Here is a 21,147-nt window from a genome sequence, read left to right on the forward strand (position 1 = left end):
GCAGGAGTGGGTATCGAAGTGGTTGGCCACGGGGCAGTTGGGTAGTTTGATGTGTGTGTCTCAAAGATGTTCCCTGAAACGTTCTACAAGTTGGCGTGCTGTCTCCCCAGTGTAGAGGAGGCCACATTGAGAGTAACAGACACAGTATTGTGTTCATTGCTCTTGTCCAAACACCTCATCTGCTGTGTCCATTGCTCTTGATTTCGGTCTCCTCTACATTGAGGAGACGTTTCAGGGAACATCTCTGGGACACAGGCACCTCACCATTCCCAGCATTCCTGATGAAGAGCTTATGCTCAAAACGTCAACTCTCCTGCTCCTCGGATGCTGCCTGACCGGCTGTGCTTTTCCAGCACCACACCTTTTGGACACTGATCTTCAGCATCGGCAGTCCTCACTTTCACCTAGTCTGAAAGAGCTGTGGTGGGCTGCTGTTGAGTGAGTCATCAGCTAAACATGAACAAAGTCTGGCTTTTCAAAAAATCCAAATTGCCCAGCGACACCGGCTTCGCGGCAGCTCTGGCTCAGCATTTTGATCAGAAGGTGCTGAGTTCAAATCCCACAGTCTCGTGAATCCTGGGGACTGTTCCAGTCCTGCATGAGATATTATGGCCAATCTTTGTGATGGACATAAATGATTCCCAAGGACACAACAATGAAGATAAATTGATGTTTAGTTGTCTTTTGGAATGAGGATCATGCTAATAGCACATCCAGGCACAATAGTGCAAATATTTTAGCTATCAAATCCTTATTGAAATCTATCCTAAATTGACTGGTTACTGTACTTACTTTGAACTTCCTTAAGCGAAAGATATACATCACTAGACTGTCCCAGATTTAGAGATGTGCTCTTAAAAATACTGGTGCTTTCTTGTCTCAACCCATCTTGAGGACACTGTGCACTCAGTGTATTTTCAGTGTTGATTGGTGGAGATTCCATTTGACTCTCGTCAAACGTAAAGCCATCACAACCATATTTGCTGATACTTTCCTCTTTCGCTGTAAGTGCTACATCCTCCACAGAAACAAAGGGGTAATGCAAATTTTCAAAGAGGTGCATTTGGCTGAATGGATTGAGACCCTCTTGGCTCCCTCTGGGTGGACAGTCATCTCTTAGCAATTGTCCAAGGTAGCCCAACTCGCCTGAGGATGTTACAATGCCAGGGTCCTCAGGTCCTCTTGGTGAACCATCCATTTCTTCATCCATCAAGATCCTTTGGCCGGCTTTAACTTGAGTTGAGACATATTCCTGATCTGGATCTGTTATAAAGACACTGCAGGGTGAATACTGCAGGCTGCTATCATACAGAGAATCATTGGACAAGGTCAGAGAAGACCCTTTCTTCTGGAGATATGACCCACTCCCCTCACTCCCCGATCGAAGGCTGCTGCGGTCATAGCTGAAGTAGACTTTACAAGAATCCACTTCGTAAGTGCTGGGATATCTAAACCAGAAGTAGCCTTGGTTCGCAAAGCTGGACAGAGACGAATTTCCGATACTCTTGAATCCACTGCTGTCCGAGACGTAATCCTGCTTGATGAAGGATTCCGAATCTTTTATGTCTGAAACCTCAACAGAAGAGATTTCCGTTCCCAGGTCCTCGGTGCTGTTGAATGAAGCCGGCATCGTCGACCCAAGCCACTTCTGCTGGGATTAAAGAAAACACGTTTTAAGCCCAAGAGAGGTGAAGATGTGGGTAAGGAGTAAATTAAAGAGATGTTTCATGGTTATATCACATCTTTCATGACCTCGAGACATTCCAAAATGCTTTACAGCCAATTAGGTACTTTTAAAATTGTAGTCAATATAGTACTATGGCAACCGATGTTGCGAAACCCTATGGGATGTGGGCATTGCTAGCCTAGCCAACATTTATTGCCCGTCACTAATTGCCCTTGAGCTGAGTGGCTTGCAGTTAAGAGTCAACTGCACTGTTGTAGACCTGGAGTCATATGTAGGCCAGACCAGTTAAAGCTGGGAGATTTTCTTCCTGAAAGGACATTAGTGAACTAGAAGGGTTTGTAACCACAATTGAAAGTGTCACCAATGGAGTCATAGGGTCGTACAGCATAGATACAGACCCTTCGGCCCAACTTGCCATGTTGACCAGAGTTTCCAAACTGAACTAGTCTCTTTTGCCTGTATTTGGCACATCCCTCTAAACAGAGTTGTATGCAGTACTCCACATGTGGTCTTACCCTTAAGGGGTATCCTTAATAGGTGGCACGGTGGCTAGGTGGTTAGCACTGCTGCCTCACAGGGTGAGGGACCTGGGTTGGATTCCATCCTCTATGTGGAATTTGCACATTCCCCCCTTGGCTGAGATGCTCTGGTTTCCTCCCACAGTCCAAGGATGTGCAGGTCAGGTGAATTGGCCATGCAAAATTGCCCATAGTGTTAGGTGCATTAGTCAGAGGGAAATGGGTCTTGGTGGGTTACTCTTTGGAGAGTCGGTGTGAACTGGTTGGGCCGAAGGGCCTGTTTCCACACTTTAGGGAATCTAATCTAAAAAAATGCAGAATTATAGGGTAAGGGGGTGGTCATGTCTTTTGGAGGGTTGGTGTGGACTTGATAGGCTGAATGGCCTGCTTCCACACTGTAAGGATTCCAGATTTTCATTAATTCAAATTTCCACCATCTGAAATGGTGGGATTTGAACCCGTGTCCCCTTAGAATCACCTCATTACCTTGGGTCTCTGGAATATTAAATCAGTAACGATGCTACTGCACCACCACACGCCCTGAGGGACAGAACTTCTGCTCTTGAATCCGATGTTTCCATTTCAGATTAGGCCTGATTTTAACTCACTCAATGTGTGCATCCACGTGTGCAGAATTAATAGCAGGCCCAGTTACTTTGATTTTCTTTCCAAAAAAAACACCCTCACATCCTGAGTGCATTAGTGCATTTTCACCGATTATTCCTGAGAGTGATGGCGGTGTGAACTAAAAGAGTAATTGCTGAAATCCTGGCTCAATCTGATGATGCCATGCATTAGATGCCTCCAGTATGGTAGAGACATAGAGTTAACGTCCTGATGCAGGCAACAATGTCTGCACTGGCTTCCAACCGTTTCTGTAATTAGGCTGAAGTAAAACAAAATATAAAGGCCAGGAAACAAATCCCAGATCCTAGGAACATAGGAAATAGGAAATTCAGTCCATTGAGCTTGCTCTACTGTTCAAGTTGAACCAAAATGCTTCAAAGATTTCATACAGTACCCTTACATCCCTTGATAATCTTTAGCATCAAACATTGACTTAAGGAGCAACAATTTCAGGTCAACCTTTCTCCCAGCAATCTAGGGCAAATATGCTTCTGTTTTATTCGTCACCTGTAACCTGCAGAAGTGCTTTCGGACATAAGAATTGTGCTCTGCTGCTTAGCCAGCTTGTTAACTCTGTGTCTGCTGTGTGCACACCAGGCTGGACTGAAAGGAAATGATCTAGAAGTTCTGAACTAGCCTGAGGCAGGGAGAGGGGAGAATGGGAAGTATTTAAGGAGTTCGCTAAAAATATCATGACAATGTGAAAAAACCCCAATTCTTCCACAAGTGGCAGTGGATGCCAGATCAGTTGTTAATGTTAAATCTCGAATAGATTTTCTTGGTTAAGCAAAGGCATAAAGGGATTTGGGCCAAAGGTATGAATGTGGAGTTAGGCCACATAATCAGATTGCATTGAATGGCAGAAAAAACTTGAGGGGCTGAATGGACAACTCCTGTTCCCATGTTCTGACAGTGCATGCCAGCCAACCCCTCCCTTTCTCTCCCGAGTGCTTGGGTCTGCTAATGGGGCAGTAAGTGAACATTGAGCTGTGGAAGTACAAGGAAGTTCATAGGAACATGTCCCAACATCTCAGTGAGCAAACCTACATCCAGAACCTCAACCTGAGCCACAATCCTTCTCAAAACAGGTCCCTACAGTTCTGACTCATGCCGTTCCATCCAAAACTCATGCCCCTTGATCTGAAACCATGACTCTCATTTAAAACCCATAACCTTTGATCTAAATCCTGTGCTCCTTCCTCTGAAACCAATGTCCCACAATCTAAATCCCATGTCTCTCCATCTAAATCCAATGTCTCTCCATCTGAATCCCACGTCTCTCCATCTAAATCCAATGTCTCTCCATCTAAATCCAATGTCTCTCCATCTAAATCCCACGTCTCTCCATCTAAATCCCATGTCTCTCCATATGAATCCCATGTCTCTCCATCTAAATCCAATGTCTCTCCATCTAAATCCCATGTCTCTCCATATGAATCCCATGTCTCTCCATCTAAATCCCACGTCTCTCCATCTAAATCCCACGTCTCTCCATATGAATCCCATGTCTCTCCATCTAAATCCCATGTCCCTCCATCTAAATCCCATGTCTCTCCATTTGAATCCCATGTCCCTCCATTTGAATCTCATGCCCCATGATCTCAAACCTATGCCCCTCCATCTGATGCACAGCAGCAGCAAATTTGACATTCGGTAAAAACAAAATTGTGGTCTTTTATTGAATAGCTGACTTTTCCCCAGAGAAGGTACTTCTGTGACAGAGGCTGGGTGGAATCTTTAAACCATGAGAGGTGGGCATTTCAGAAGCAGACGACTTTGAGACTTATGGAAGGTAATCCCTTTGATGAGGACAGGGCTGTAAGGCAGAATGACTTCTGCTTGCTCATAACTGCCGCACCATTTCACAAAGAAATTTCACTTTGGTTGAAAGCTAAATGTTCCAGAAGTGTTTGTGGTTTTCCGCCTTTCAGCTAAGAGAGAGAGAGAGAGAGAGAAAAAAGCTACCCCAGAGTCTCAGGGGGATGCCACCAGGGTGTGGACTGCCAGTGATGGCAAGGAGGAGGATCAGATTAGATTCCCTACAGTGTGAAACAGGCCCTTCGGCCCAACAAGTCCACACCGACCCTCCAAAGAGTAACCCACCCAGACCCATTTCCCTCTGACTAATGCACCTAACACTATGGGGCAATTTCCCAAGGCCAATTCACCTGTCCTGCACATCTTTGGACTGTGGGAGGAATCCGGAGCACCCAGAGGAAACCCACGCAGACACAGGGAGAATGCGCAAACTCCACACAGGCAGTCGCCCGAGGATAAGAAATGGGCAGGAAAGTGAGTGATTTGGATTTCATTTCCCAATCTGTCAAAGGCCTGAATGATGGATGCCTTCATTGTTGGACTAATTAACCAGACTGTGAAAGGCGATCACATTTTAGGGTCAGGTCTGTCTTTTTTAATTGTTTTATGAAAGAGACCTGAGTCCACGGGCATGCACGTGACTTGGCATAGATTTAAAATTGAACCACAAAGAAGGAAAAAAAAACCCTACTTATTAATATTGTGAAGCTATGCTTCACCTATAAGCCATCAAACTGATATTTCCTATCTGTAACTCATGTGGTTTTTAACTTACTAACGTCTCACGGTTTTACAATGACTCAAGACGCTGTTCAGTCAGCAGACTCATATTCAAAGGTCACAGCGATATTTCGGTTGTGTCTTTATTCGACATTCTCCTACAGGCTTCTTCTAAGGGACAAAACCCAATGTTACCCACCTCAACCGAAGCAAGAGATCGCTTCCTACCCCCTCACTCTAGCCCGATGGCCCTGTGACATTTCTTAGCCTTGGTTCAGAAGTAGGACATGACACTGATCTGGCGTTTATGAGTTCGAGGCCCTAAACCAGAGTTTTGAGCCCAATTTCCGGGCTGACATCCCAGTGCAGGCTTTTTAGGAACTTGCGCTATCTAAATGAAATGTCTGCTCATTCAGTGCGTGTGAACGACATGACTTGAAGCAGAATGGATACCCTGACTGACTTACCTCTTAACAGATGTCGCTACTAAACCATTCATGAAAGAAACAAGAACGAGAGAGCAGAACTTCAAAGAGATGTGCAAATGAGTTAAGGATGATGTGAGACAAAAGCTTTTTCCCAAAAGCTATGGGAAGCATTGCCTGGAAGTGTGGTGGAGACAGGTTTCATTGAAGCATTGAAGAGGGGCAATGGATGGTTGTTTGGATAGAAATGGTGAGCAAGGCATGAGGATAAAGGCAGGTGACTGGCACTGGGTCATAGAAGCAGTACAGGCAAAATGGGCCAAATGGCCTCTTTCTGCACCATGCCAGTTCTGATTATTTTCACATTGCTTTCTGTGGGAGCTTGCCGTGTGCAAATTGCTGTGTTTCTCTACATTAGGACAGTGATTTATGTTGTAGACAGAGGGGGAGTAAGAGCAAGGGCAACAGACAGCAAGGGTGGTGTAAACTATTAAGATTTGGAGATGCCGGTGTTGGACTGGGGTTTACAAAGTTAAAAGTCACACAACACCAGGTTATAGTCCAACAGGTTTAATTGGAAGCACAAGCTTTCGGAGCGCTGCTCCTTCATCAGGTGGTTGGGCTATAACCTGGCGTTGTGTGATTTTTAACTTTGCAAACTATGAAGTAATAGGTTTAAGGTGAGAGGGGAAAGATTTAAAAGGGAGCTGAGGGGTAACTTTTTCACACAGAGGGTAGGGTGTACATGGAACAAGCAGCTAGAGGAACTGGTAGAGGCTGGTATATTTACAGCATTTAAAAGGCTTCTGGATGAGTATATGAATCGAGGGATATGGGCCAAATGCTGCTAAATGGCATAGGTCAGATTGGGATGTCTTTCGGTGTGGACGAGTTGGATGGAAGGGTCTATTTCTGTGCTGTATGATGCTGTGACTATACTTCAGAAATACGTCAAAGGTTGTAAAGCATTTTGAAGTGCCCTGAGTTGAGGAGAGTTACCCCACTTTTATTACATTTAACAGCGGAGCACCTTTGCAATGTTGTCATGGTGGAATTTATCTTGCACGGCTGTGATATGGGTTATGATGCATATTTGGTTTGGGAACGTACAATAAACCAGCACCTTGTGATACTATGAATAATGAGTCGACTAACATATTTCAACAGAAGGGAAGGAGCTGTCTCAGGCCTTGGAGAGATAGCTTTGCAGGTGGGGGTGTGACTGGAAACTTGCGAAAAATGTTATTGAGGTGGTTTCAATAAGATCATAATATAGCAGCAACCTTAGGCCATTTGGCCCATCTAGTCTGCTCCTTCATTTGATTTGATCATGCTTGACCTGATCATCTGTAAACTCCACTTTCTGCCTGTTGCTCATCCCTCTTGATTCCTTCGATGTATTAAAATGGGTTTACCTCAGCCTTGACTGTACCTAATGAGCCAACCTCGACAGTGCTCTACGGTGCACTGATTTACAGACCACTGAGAGAAGAAAATCCTTTGATCTCTCTCTTAAATGCAGTCTATTTGGGGACACCATCCAGGATGACACTCCACGTGCTGCATTTAACTGGCTGCCACAGTCTTCACAAGGACTGCTCAGTGATATCTGCAGCGGTGAGTCAAAGGAACAGCATCTTACGAATGTGGAAAGGAGACGGACAATATTTGGAGAGTCATAGAGTTGTACAGTACGGAAACAGACCCTTCGGTCCAACACGTCCATGCTGACAGATATCCCAACCCAATCTAGTCCCATTTGCCAGCACCTGGCCCATATCCCTCTAAACCCTTCCTATTCATATACCCATCCAGATGCCTTTTAAATGCTGTAATTGTACCAGCCTCTACCACTTCCTCTGGCAGCTCATTCCATACACGTACTACCCTCTGTGTGAAAATTTGTGCCATAGGTCCCTTTTATATCTTTCCCTTCTCCCCCTAAACCTATGCCCTCTAGTTCTGGACTCCCCTACCCCAGGGAAAAGACTTTGTCTAATTACCCTATCTATGCCCCTCATGATTTTATAAACCTCTATAAGGTCACCCCTCAGCCTCCAACGATCCAGGGAAAACAGCCCCAACCTATTCAGCCTGTCCCTATAGCTCAAATCATCCAACCCAGGCAACATCCTTGTAAATCTTTTCTGGATCCCTTCAAGTTTCACAACATCTTTCCGATAGGAAGGAGACCAGAATTGCATGCAATATTCCAAAAGTGGCCTAACAAATGTCCTGTACAGCCACAACATGACCTCCCAACTCCTGTACTCAACACTCTGACCATTAAAGGCAAGCATACCAAACACATTCTTCACTATCCTATCTATCTGTGACTCCACTTTCAAGGAGCTATGAACCTGCAGTCCAAGGTCTCTTTGTTCAGCAGTTGCCCCAGTGGAGTTGAGAAGGTTTCTTGCAGGAATGTATTAAATTGGACAGTGTCTTGTGGCGGGGCACGTGTGTCAGAAGCAACGAAAGTCAATCTGTGCTCAGCAAGCACCCACAAAGACGACAGTGATAATGGCTGGATAGCCTGTCCTTGGTGATGCTAATTCAGTGCCGAATATTGTGGAACCCAGTGCCTGGAAGGGGTGGAAGAGGGAGATAACCGCATCACATTTAGAAAGGTGCGCCCTTGGAGCGCTGTAACCCAGGATACTGCAGGTCAAGAGCAGGATAAGGCTGGACTGCTCTCCCCTCATTGGCAGAGACCAGATGTGGTTAAATGGTTGCTCATGTGCTGTACATTTTCCACATTTCTGCAGCGGAAAAGAAAATGAGTCGATGATATTATTCTAGAAACACTGACGTACCTGAAAATTGCCTCCGTATGTTGCATTCAGCTCGTAAAAGAACTTGCCTGGATCTGGTATCGACAGCCAATGGAGTTTCTTCACATTGTACCTTCGGGACAAACAAAGCTCTCAGTTAGAAAACCATGGATGGAGGAATGGCAAGGCCCGTGCCTCTCGAACTGGGGTCGAAGGGGTCCCTGGGGGCTTTTCAATGACGTGAATGACATTTTGGTGTGGGCAGTTCAGGAACCTGCAACTTACTGTCCCATAAGACATAGGAGCAGGAGTAGGCCATTCAGCCCATCCTCTGCCATTCAGTCAGATAATCCCCAACTCCACTTTTCTGCCCTTTCCCCACAACCCTTGATTCCTTTCCGGATTAGCATGGTAGGTAGCAGACAGCAATAGGCATCCTTGCTGCCTGACCTGCTGCGCTTTTCCAGCATCACATTTTCAGCAGACAGCAGTAGGCATCCTTGCAAGAAGATTCGCAGTAAAGTTAAAATCAACTGGGTGAAAGTGAGGACTGTTGATGCTGGAGATTAGAGTCAAGATTAGAGTGGTCCTGGGAAAGCACAGCAGGTCAGGCAGCATCCGAGGGGTAGGAAAGTCAACATTTCGGGCAGGAGCCCTTCATCAGGAATCCTGCTCCTCGGATGCTGCCTGACCTGCTGTGCTTTTCCAGGACCACTCTAAACATGACTCTAATCTCCAGCATCTGCAGTCCTCACTTTCGCCTAGCAATATCCCTGGGTCAATAAGCAGCAGTGGAAGGATAGAAAATCTCGGTCCACTTAGGGGCACTACCCATCAGTAGACAGACACGTCCTGATGAAGAACTCGTGTTTGAAACGCTGACTCTCCTGCTCCTCGGGTGCTGCCTGACCGGCTGTGCTTTTCCAGCGCCACAATTTTCGACGTTGATCTCCAGCATCCGCAGTCCTCACTTTCTCCTATTTACCTCTGAAAGAGTGCCAGCAGGAACCATTGTGCCCACTGCCGCTCTCAGGACAACAAGAGAAAGGTCTCGCGGTGATGGGTTCAAAGCAGCTGAACTGGCTTTGGGTTACTTTTCAGCTTAAGGGAAAGATTAAACGTTTTCACATCATCGATGACCTATTCCTTCCATTAGACAGCCCATGTGATCAAATGTTATGCCAGGACCTTTAATAGAATCACACAAGAACTTTATTTAGGAAACCTGAACATGCAGGATGTCTATGGCATCCTCGTTTTGACAAGGGTCTGTGTCGACTCGCCATTTGGAAAGGAGTTCCTTCACCCCAAAACGTCTCCTCTGGGAGAAGGGGAATGGTCAGGGAGGAGCAGTAAGGGGTGAAAGAGAGGTAGAAAAATTAAACGTATAGAGAGAGAGAGAGAGAAGAAAGAAGAGAAAGCGAAAGAAGGTTTCGCATTTAGGTAGCACCTTTCATGATGGCCAGATGTCTCTCTGCCAATGAAAATGGTTTCTCGAGATGTTGCAATTGCAGTCAATTTGTGCACACCAAGCTCTCACTAACAGCAATGTGGCAGTTGGTCAGATAATCGGATTTTGGCGATGTTAATTGAATGCGGAAATTGTCTGGGATAGTGGGGACAACTCCCCTAATCTTTGGAACAGTGCCATTGCATCTCCTCTTGGAAGAGACGTTAGTTTAGCATCTTGCATCCAGAATGTACTGTCTGTGCAGCAGTCCCTCAGTGCTACCCTGTTGTGCCAGCTTTGTCCCTGCTGTAGGACTTGAAGGCCCGACTGAGGTGGTACCAGTGCTACGCACTGAGCCATGGCAGACACTCGAAGGCAAGAGGGAGAGAGAGGGAGAGATTCAAGGGCAAGAGGAAGAGAATGAAGAAGACAGAGAGAAGGAGAACAAAGGAACACATGTATTGACGAGAGTGAGATTCCGCAATTATAATCCCACAAGATAATGGGAATGATGGGTCCAGACTGACATCCTGACTGAAAACAACAAATGCTGGAAATCACAGTGAGACAGGCAGCATCTGTGGACAGAGAGCAAGCTAATGTTTTGAGTCAAGATGACTCTTCCTCAGAGCTTGAACATTGTTGGCTAGGGTTCCACTCATGGCAGCATAACCTATCTCACCTGCACAACCCTGAAAATTATGTGCAACTCCCCACGGCTAACCCACCCTAACCTGCACACCTTTGGACTGTGGGAGGAAACCGCAGCACCTGAAGGAAACCCACCCAGACACAGGGAGAATGTGCAAGCTCCATGCAGACAGTCACCCGAATCTAACCCGGTTCCCTGGCGCTGTGAGGCAGAGTGCTAACTAGAAGATGACTATAAGGTGTTAAGAAACGCGGAGCTTTTGGGATAGGGGTCAGTTCTCCTCACTTGTTGGTCAGTTGCTCGTCAAGTGAGTTGGGCTACCAATCCATGAGGATAGCTTGCTCTGCTCATTACTTTTAATGTTACACAAAATGAATGATGAATGGCTGAGTTTACAATGGAGCTGTAACTTGTGAGGAGGTAAACTGCTCCTCAGTGGTGAAGGAGCCTCGAGCAACATCGCCGAGTTAAGCATCAACATCAACAGATCGTATTTACCTTCTTATGGTCAGTTGAGTAAAGGTCAAGATGGCCAAAATGGCGAACACAATCAGGATTCCAGCGATTAGCAGAGAACTGATCTGGGTCACTCCGAAGATACCTGAAAGGAAATGTGAAAGGAGATAGATAGAGGGCCGAATGTTTCTGCTACGCTGTGCACCGGTGACCTCTCAGCAAGAGAGTGCTCGGAATTGCTCACGCCATTAATACCCACAGCCTGAGCACGCTCCTCCTGATGTTCCTGAGGGCTGGGCTATTGGAGGATTGATTGCCAACAGATTCTCCCACTCTTACCACCCACCGTCAGGGGCATGGGCAAGACACCAATCAACCATTGTTTGCTCAACAAGTACAGGACATTGGTTCGGCCACTATTGGAATACTGCATGCGATTCTGGGCTCCCTGCTATAGGAAAGATGCTGTGAAACTTGAAAGGGTTCAGAAAAGATTTATGAGGATGTTACCAGGGTTGGAGGGTTTGAGCTACAGGGGGAGGCTGAATAGGCTCGAGCTGTTTTCCCTGGAGCGCCAGAGGGGTGACCTTATAGAGGATTATAGAATCAGGAAGAGCATGGAGAGAGTAAATAGGCAAGGTCTTTTCCCCAGGAATGAGGATCCCAGAACTAGAGGGCATAGAGTTAGGGTGAGAAGCAAAAGATTTGAAAGGAACCGGAGGGGCAACATTTTTTTCACCCAGAGGGTGGTGCATGTATGGAATGAGCTGCCAGAGGAAGTGGTGGAGGCTGGTACAATTACAACATTTAAAAGAAATGTAGATGGATATATGAATAGGAAGGATTGAGAGGGATATGGGCCAAATGCTGGTAAAGGGGACGAGATTAATTGAGGATATGTGGTCAGCATGGTTGAGTTGGATCGAAGTTTCTGTTTCTGTGCTGAACAGCTCTATGACTATGTCTCTAAGCGATGGCAAGAATCTTGAACCTCAGAACTTCTAGCCCAGTGGTGGGGACACTGTCTAACAAATGAAGCTCCTGACAAATGAAGACCTAACTCCAGAAATGGAATGAGGTGAGTGATTGGTCGATGTATATTCTTGAAGGGTTAAGTCATTGGAAGAGCTCCTGACTTCCATAAGGAATGCTATTTTAGTCTCTGTTTTCAGATGCTGCTAGTATAAGGCCACAATATGCCATCCCCTTTGATAGGCATGGAAAAAAATCAGCCTGGATTGGTTCCTCCGATCTGGGAATTGGATATCCTGGCTAAAAGGTGGATGTGTTACCAACTCATAGAACCAAGAGACTGGGAGGAAATTTTCTTTTATTCATTTACAGGATGAGGGCATCGCTGGCTCGGCCAGCATTTATTGCCCATCCCCAATTGTGCAGAGGGTAGTTGTGAGTTAGCTACAGGTCTGGAGTCACATGTAGGCCAGACCAGGCAAGGATGGCAGTTTCCGTCCCTAAAGGACATCAGCGAACCAGATGGGTTTTTCTGACAATTGGCAATGGGGTCATGGTCATTATTAGACTCTTAATTCCCGATTTGTTTTGTTTTAATTGAATTTAAATTCCACCATCTGCCATGGTGAGATTCGAACCCAACTCCCCAGAACATTACCTGGGTCTTTGGATTAGAAACAAGTTGGGGAATCAAGGGTCACAGGGAAAGGGCAGGAGGGTGGGCGTAAGGAGTGTCAGATCTTGTGTGATCCTATTGAATGGTGCGGCAGGCTCGAGGGGCCGAATGACCTACTCCTGTTCCTATTTCCTGGATTTGACACTACGTGCCTGTGGCTATGATTGAGGTGGGATTTCATGATGCAAAAGGCAGAAACTTGTGTAGGCCAGACCAAGGTGAGGAATGGCAGATTTTTTTCCCTAATGGACCGGATATGTTTTACAGTCAAAAAGTGCGACGCTGGGAAAGCACAGCTGGGAAAGCATCCAAGGAGCAGGAGAGTTGACGTTCATGCCTGAAACGTTGACTCTCCTGCTCCTTGGAGGTTGCCTGACCTGCTGTGCTTTTCCAGCGCCACACTTTTCAACGTTGACTCTCCAGCATCTGCAGCCCTCACTTTCTCCAGGTAGGTTATTACAATAACTTGGTAGTTTTGTGAACACTATTTACCGTTTTATCTTGGATTTACTAAACCATCAGATTTAAATTTACCACAGGATTTGAACTCCTGCTTCCTGACCGTTAGCTGTAGCCTCCGGCTGAATGTGGCATGGATTGTCATCAATTCCTGGAGACAGACACAAGATTCCAAAGATTGATGATCTGGGAGCAAATGAAGGAACTGTGGAACTTGAAATCCTTCAGTGGGGAGACAATGGCCTGTTGGTATTATCATTGGATTGTTAATCCAGAAACCCAGGTAGTGTTCTGGAGACCCCAGTTCAAATCCTGCCATGGCCAATGGTGTAATTTGAACTCAATAAATATCTGGAATTAACAGCCTAATGAATTGATTGTCAGGAAAAACCCATCTGGTTCACTAATGCCCTTTAGAGAAGGAAAATGCTATCCTACATGAGACTCCAGACCCACAGCCAATATGGTTGACTCTTGACTCCCTCTGGGCAATGAGGGATGGGTAATGAATGTTGGTCTAGCCAGCAACGCCCTCATTCTGGGACGAAATAACAAAAAAGTGAAACTGAACCCACGTACTGTCAACAATACAAGAAAACCCTGTCACGTCGAAAACATGAGAGGTTCCATCATCGGGAATAGAAACACTAGAACTTCTGTGTGTTTAATTAAAACTTTGATGGTGAAAAGAAAAATGACTTGCTGTGAAATCTCTGTTCGTTCATAGTATTCATGGAACCTCTACAGTATGGAAACAGGCAATTTGGCCCAACAAGTCTACACTGACCCTCAGAAGAGTAGACCACCCAAACCTATTTCCCTACTCTACATTTACCCCTGACTAATGCACCCAACCTACACATCGCTGAACACTTTGGACTAATTTAGCATGGCCAATTCACCCAATCTACACATCTTTTGGACTATGGGAGGGAACTGGAGCACCCAGAGGAAACCCATGCAGACACAGGGAGAATGTGCAAACCCCACACGGATAGTCACCCGAGGCTGGAAGTGAACCTGGGTTGCTGGTGCTGTGTGGCAGCAGGGCTAACCACTGAGCCACCAGCAAGATTTCAAGCATGTACCCTGCAGAACCTCGGTGATAGAGTACTACGTGCGCTGAAGAATCCCATCTTTACCGTCCAGGTCTTCGGCTACTGCCGATTCCCACTTGACCTCTTGACTCCATTCGCTCCAGGTACTCCTGTAGCCTTCTGGATTGTCATCCACTATTTTATTGCGGATTTGCGCCATGTAGAGACAGTTGGGTTTCAGGTTAGACCCGTCAATCATTGCCTGTTGTTTGCGTTTTACACTGCGAAGCCTCCTGGCATTCTAGAAATCAAGAGAGCACAATGGGTTACAGACTCCACACGGGTACCTGGTGTGATGCTGAACACTAAACCGATCTCTACCAGTCAGGAAGGATATGAAAAGGTTCAATCCATTTCACAGGTATCTGAAATCTTCGAAGCCCAAAAATAAGTAGCTCACAAAATTTGATTTTAAAGAGGGAGTTGGATTGCTCCTGGAGAATGTTCATCGTTCCTGAAGTAGGCCTTTTCATAAAGTCCTAGCACAGAAACAGACTCTTTGGTCCAACCAGTCTAGAAACCCAAACTAAACTAGTCCCAACTGCCTGCTCAGGGCAGGACCTATATATTTAATGGTAAGATCCTAGGGAGTGTTGTTGAATCAAGAGATCTTGGAGTGCAGGTTCATAGTTCCTTGAAAGTGGAGTCGCAGGTAGACAGGATAGTGAAATGGTGTTAGGTATGCTTGCCTTTATTGGTTAGAGCATTGAGTATAGGAGTTGGGATGTCATGTTGTGGCTGTACAGGACATTGTTTAGGCCACTATTAGAATATTGTGTCCAGTTCTGGTCTCAGTGATCCAGGAATGATGTTGTAAAACTTGAAAGGATTCAGAAAAGATTTACAAGGATGTTGCCAGGGTTGGAGGGTTTGAGCTATAGGGAGAGTCTGAACAGGCTGGGGCTGTATTCCTTGGAGCGTCCTTGAGGGGTGACCTTATAGAGGTTTATAAATCTTGAGGGGCATGGATTGGGTAAGTAGGCAAGGTCTTTTCCTGGAGTGGGCGAGTCCAAAACTAGAGGACATAGGTTTAGGATGAGAGGGGAAGGATTTGAAAGGGACATCTTTTTCACACAGAGAGTGGTGCATGTCTAGAATGAGCTTAGATTCTTAGAATTCCTACAGTGTGGAAACAGGCCCTTCAGCCCAACAAGTCCACACTGACCCTCTGAAGAGCAACCCACCCCCTTACATTTACCCCTGCACCTGACACTATGGGCAATTGAGCATGGTCAATTCATCTAACCTGCACCTCTTTGGATTGTGGGAGGAAACCGGAGCACCCAGAGGAAACCCACGCAGACACGGGGAGAATGTGCAAACTCCACACAGACAGTTGCCCGAGGCTGGAATTGAACCCGGGTTCCTTGCGCAGTGAGGGAGCAGTGCTAACCACTGGGCCACCGGGCCACCGCCTGCTGCCAGAGGAAGTGGTGGAGGCTGGTACAATTACAGCATTTAAAAGGCATCTGGATCGGTATATGACTAGGAGGGATTTAGAGGAATATGGGCCAAATGCTGGCAAATGGGACTCGATTAATTTAGGATATCAGGTCGGCATGGATCAGTTGGACCAGAGTTTCTATTTCTAAGCTATACATCTCTCGGACTATGACTCCACGAAATGTCAGTCTAATTTTGTTTTGAAATCCTCAATCACCTCTGCTTCCACCACTCTCACAGGCACGTTAGTTCCAGTTCATTACCACTTGACATGCACAGACATTACTTCCTTGCATACTCCTGCATCTCTTTGCCAAGATCTGAAATCTGAGTTCCTGTGTCTTTGTACTGTCGGCTAATCAAAACAGAATCTTTTCATTACCTTATCCAAACCCATTATAATCTCATACACCTCTATCTAATCTCCCCACAATCTACTTGGCTTTCAGGAGGACTAACTCAACCGAACCTTGTTGCAAAGATGGTCTACGACTGTCAAAGATAGGAATCTACGTACTGTCCACTGTTCATCTTCAGTTTTGTATCTCATTTCAATTTGCAGTTTATCACCGAATTCCATCTCGTAGTATATCATCCAGCTGAAATCGGTCTGGTCTTTGGAATTATTGGTGACTGTTAAGTTGTATGGTGGTTTCAGTTTAACTGCAATGAAGACGGAAAAAAAACATTAGACAGCTGTAGTTCTTAAGATGTTGGAAAATGCTTTCATGTCAAGAATAAAGCACAGACTGACAGAGCAAAGGTTCAATTTTGTTGCTTCTGAGATTGTTGTGGGAATTAGTCTCTGCAATTCCAGCCTTGGTCCTGCCAAATCACTGATCGAGAGAGATGACATCGACAGGCTAACCTCCCTCATAATTTGGCCGTGATACCGAGGTGTCGGTGTTGGATTGGTGGGGACAAGGTCAGAAGTCACACGACACCAGATTATCATCCAACAGGTTGATTTGAAATCTCAAGCTTTTGGAGGGGCAGCACCCTAAAAACCTGTGAATTCAAATAAACCTGTTGGACGATAACCTGGTGTCGTAATTTCTAACCTGACAATTTGGGATTAAGCCAACAAGGGATGGCACAATGGTTAGCACTGCTGCCTCACAGCGCCAGGGAACTGGGTTCGATTCCTGCCTCAGGCGCCAGTCTGTGTGGAGTTTGCACGTTCTCCCTGTGTCTGTGTAGGTTGCCTCTGGGTGCTCCAGTTTCTTCCCACCATCCAAAGATGCATAGGTTAGTTTGGACATGCTAAATTGGCCTGTAGTGTCCAGCGATGTGCTGGCTAGGCTGGACTAGCCATGGGGAGTGCAGGGTTGCAGGACTGAGGTAGACCTGGGTAGGATGCTCTCTGGGGGAGCAGTGTGTGGACTGAATGGCCTGCTCTCACGTTACGAGGATTCTATAAAGCTATAATAAATTCAATCAGGAAGTTTGCAAAATGAGTGGCACTTTCCAATCTTACTTCGAGATTTAAGGTCTTAAATAACAGCAACAACTTATATCTCATACATATCCAACACCTTTCATTGTAATGAAAAGTCTCAAGGCATTTTGCAGGAGCATTATAAAAATACTATGACACTGAGCACAAAAGGAGTGATTAGATCAGATGACCAAATGTATAGCCAAAGAGGAGGGTTTTTTGAGGAATGCCTTATAAGAGGGAAGTGAGGAGGGGCTTGGAGACGTGTAGCATATTATCTATATGTTGAATGGCCGCAGAGTTTTGAGATGCAGAAAGATCTAGGTGTCCTCATGTATGAATTGCAGAAGTTTAGTATCCGGCAATAACAAGGAAGTAGGCAAGCTCATTTTTATTATTCAGTCGTGGGATTTAGGGGTCACTGACTGGGTCAGCATTTATTGCTGGTCCCTAGTTGCCCCTTGAGAAGATGATGGTGAGCTGCCATCTTGAAGCACCTCAGCCAACCCACAATGCCATTAGGGAGGGAATTCCAAGACTTTGACCCAGCAACAGTGAAGGAACAGCCAATATATTTCTAAGTCAACATGGCTTGGAGGCGAACTTGCAGGTGGTGGTGTTCCCATGTATCTGCTGCCTTTGCCTTTTTAGATGGAAGTGCTTGTGGGTTTGTAAGGTGTTGTCTAAGGAGCTTTGGTGAATTTCTGCAGTGCATCTCATACATAGTACACACTGCTGCTACTGAGCATCGATGGTGGATGGCATTTGTGTGGCATTTGGGTGTTTGTGGCTGTGGCTCCAATCAAGTGGGCTGTTTTGACCTGAGTCAAGCTTCTTGAGTGTTGATGTACCCATCCAGCAAAGTGAGGAGTATTCCATCACACTCCCAACTTGTGCCTTGTAGATGGTGGACAGGCTTTGGGGAGTCAGGAGAGGAGTTACTGGCCACCGTATTCCTAACCTCGGACTTGTTCCTGTAGCCACTATGTTTATATGGTAAATCCAGCTGAGTTTCTAGTCAATGGTAATCCCCAGGATGTTGGTTGTGGGGGATTCAGGGAAAGTAACACCATTGAATATCAAGGGGTGGTGGTTAGATTGTCTCTTGTTGGAGATAGTTATTATCTGGCATTTGTAGGCGTGAATGTTACTTGCTACTCGTCAGCCCAAGCCTGGATATTGTTCAGATCTTTGAACATGGACTGCTTCTGTAGCCGACAGGAGTTGCAAATGGGACTGAATATTATGTAATCATCAGCGAGCATCCCCACTTCTGACCTTATGATGGAGGGAAGATCATTGATGAAGCAGCGGAAGGTGATTGGGCCTGGGACACTTCCCTGAGGAACTCCTGCAGAGATCTCCCGGAGCTGAGATGACTGACCTTTTCAATGAGAACCATCTTCCCTTGTGTCAGGTATGACTCCAAATGCCAGAGAGTTTGCCCCCATTAATTCCAGTTGTGCCAGGGCTTCTCAATGCCACACTCGGTCGATTGCAGCCCTGATGTCAGGGGCTGTCACCTCAGCCTCTGGAATTCAGCTCTTTTGTCTACATTTGAACCAAGGCTGTGATGAGGTCAGGAGCTGAGTGGCCCTGGCGGAACCCAAACTGGGTGTCACTGAGCAAATTATTGCTCAGCTACTTGATAGCGCTGTTGACGACACCTTCCATCACTTTATTGATGATTGAGAGTGGATTGATAGGGCAGGGTTGGATTTGCCCTGACTTTGTTTACATGATATACCTGGGCAATTTTCTGTATTGTCGGGTAGATGTCAGTGTTGCAACTGTACTGGAACATCTTAGCTAGGGGAATGGCAGGTTCTGGAGCACAAGTCTTCAGTATGATTGCTAGAATGTTGTCAGGGCCTACAGCCTTTGCAGTATCTGGCATCTCCATCCATTTCTTGATATCATGCGGAGAAAATTGAACTATCTGAAGAACCGTATCTGTGACGCTGAGGAGGCCGAGATGGATCATCCAGTCAGCACTTCAGGCTGAGGATTGCTGTGAAAGCTTTAGCCTTACCTTTTGCACTGGGCTCTTCTATCATCAGTGAGTTGTTTAATTATCCACCACCATTCACAACTGGATGTGGCGAGACTGCGGAGCTTGGATCTGATCCGTTGGTTGTGGGATCATTTAGCTCTGTCTATCACGAGATGCGTATGCTGTTTGGTATGCAAGTTGTCCTGTTTGGTGGCTTCACCCCCAGGTTGACATCTCATTTTTAGATATGCCTGGTGTTGCTCCCAGCATGCCCTCCTGCACTCTCCGTTGATCCAGGGTTGATCCCCTGGCTTGATGGCAATGATTGAGTGAGATTAGGTCATTTTACTGAGTAGTTTTGATCCAGTCAGTGGATATCGGGATGTTTCCTGTCATAGAAGAATCTAGAACCAGGGGTTCTAGAGCTTAGCATTTCTAGCCCAAAAGTCGGGAAGCTCTCACAAGACATCTTCCAGGTACCCTACCTATTCCTTAATGTCTGGAGGCCCTGGTCAAAATGCCCCGCAATTGTGAAAGGCAAGAGAGAGCAACTTGATGTTGATAGTGGGGGATTCAGTGAAGGTAACACCATTGAATGTCAAGGGGTGGTGGCTAGATTGTCTATTGTTGGAGATAATTATTATCTGGCATTTGTGTGGCACGAATGTTACTTGTCACTTGTCAGCCCAAGCCTGGATATTGTCCAGATCTTGTTGCACTTGAACATGGACTGCTCCAGTATCTGAGGAGTTGCAAATGGTACTGAATATTATGTAGTCATCAGTGAACCTCCCCACTTCTGACCTTATGATGGAGGGAAGATCATTGATGAAGCAGCTGAAGGTGGTCGGGCCTTGGACATCCCCTGAGGAACTCCTGCTGAGATGTCCTGGATTTGAGATGACTGACCTTTTCAATGATGCAACTTGATGTTGTGTAATCCCTATCCACAACTTCATCTTTGGAATCCAGTATTGTTCTCGTGAATCTATATGCTGTTCCTTCAATTTAACCTTCCAAAGTGCTGGAGAACTTCACCCTCAGTTCAACACTTGGAGGTGCCGGTGTTGCACTGGGGTGGGCAAAGTTAAAAATCACACAACAGCAGGTTATAGTCCAACAGGAAGTACTAGCTTTCGGAGCACCAGGAGTGGTCAAGATAATTCAAGATAGCTGATCCAGCACAGTAAGATTAACAGAACAGAGCGAAATTTTGGCGTACATCGACAGAGATCTTTAAAGGTGGGAAGCACAGACCCCTACAGTCTGGAAGCAGACCATTGAAGCCCATACTGACCATCCAAACAGCATCCTACCCCATAACCCTGTATTTCCCATGGCTAACCCACCTAATCACCCCTGGACATTATGGGACAATTCAGCCTGGCCAATCCACTCTAACCTGCATATCGTTGGGCAGTAGGAAGAAACTGGAGCACCCAGAGGAAGCCCACACGGACACGGGGAGAATGCACAAACTCCACACAGACAGTTGCCCGAGGCTGGAATTGAACCTGGGTCCCTGAGGCAGCAGTGCTAACCACTGAGCCATTGTGCTGCTCAAGACAAAAAAGGCTAATTAAAAAGTCAAATAGATTTTGTTTTTTTTTCTCTTTTCACTGTTGCTTTGAATCTAAAGTCAAGGAAATGATGTTTGATTTGTACCTCATGGTGGTTGAGCCACAGTTAGAACATTGCATGCCATTCTGAAAATGAGGGGCTTTTTCTTGCCAGAATAGAAAGGTTAAATGTTCTTATGAGTCTCTCATAATTCTGAACAGTTCTGAGTTGGTAAACAGTGACAAATCTTTTCCACCAGTTGGTGCATTGGGCATGGAGAGGTTGGTCGCAGCAATAGACAAACAAAGGGTTAAGTTAAAAGATTGAAATTTCTGTACAGAGCCATAGAGTCATAGAGATATACAGCACGGAAACAGACCCT

At 45.9% G+C, this 21,147-nt stretch overlaps 1 protein-coding gene across 1 annotated transcript in view; it reads right to left on the bottom strand.

Moving 5' to 3' along the window:
• Positions 1-327: 327 nt before the first annotated feature.
• LOC140488942 (interleukin-2 receptor subunit beta) overlaps positions 328-21,147 on the bottom strand; it is a 110,392-nt gene continuing 89,572 nt past the window's right edge. The window contains exons 7-11 of the mRNA XM_072588160.1: positions 16,292-16,437; positions 14,377-14,572; positions 11,170-11,272; positions 8,612-8,702; positions 328-1,648 (exon numbers count right to left, since the gene is read on the bottom strand). Of these exons, the coding sequence (XP_072444261.1) occupies positions 767-1,648; positions 8,612-8,702; positions 11,170-11,272; positions 14,377-14,572; positions 16,292-16,437 (1,418 nt within the window). The 3' untranslated portion in view covers positions 328-766. The remainder of the gene's footprint in view (positions 1,649-8,611; positions 8,703-11,169; positions 11,273-14,376; positions 14,573-16,291; positions 16,438-21,147) is intronic.

This window comes from Chiloscyllium punctatum, chromosome 18, assembly GCF_047496795.1.
Source record: "Chiloscyllium punctatum isolate Juve2018m chromosome 18, sChiPun1.3, whole genome shotgun sequence".
NCBI lineage: Eukaryota > Metazoa > Chordata > Chondrichthyes > Orectolobiformes > Hemiscylliidae > Chiloscyllium > Chiloscyllium punctatum.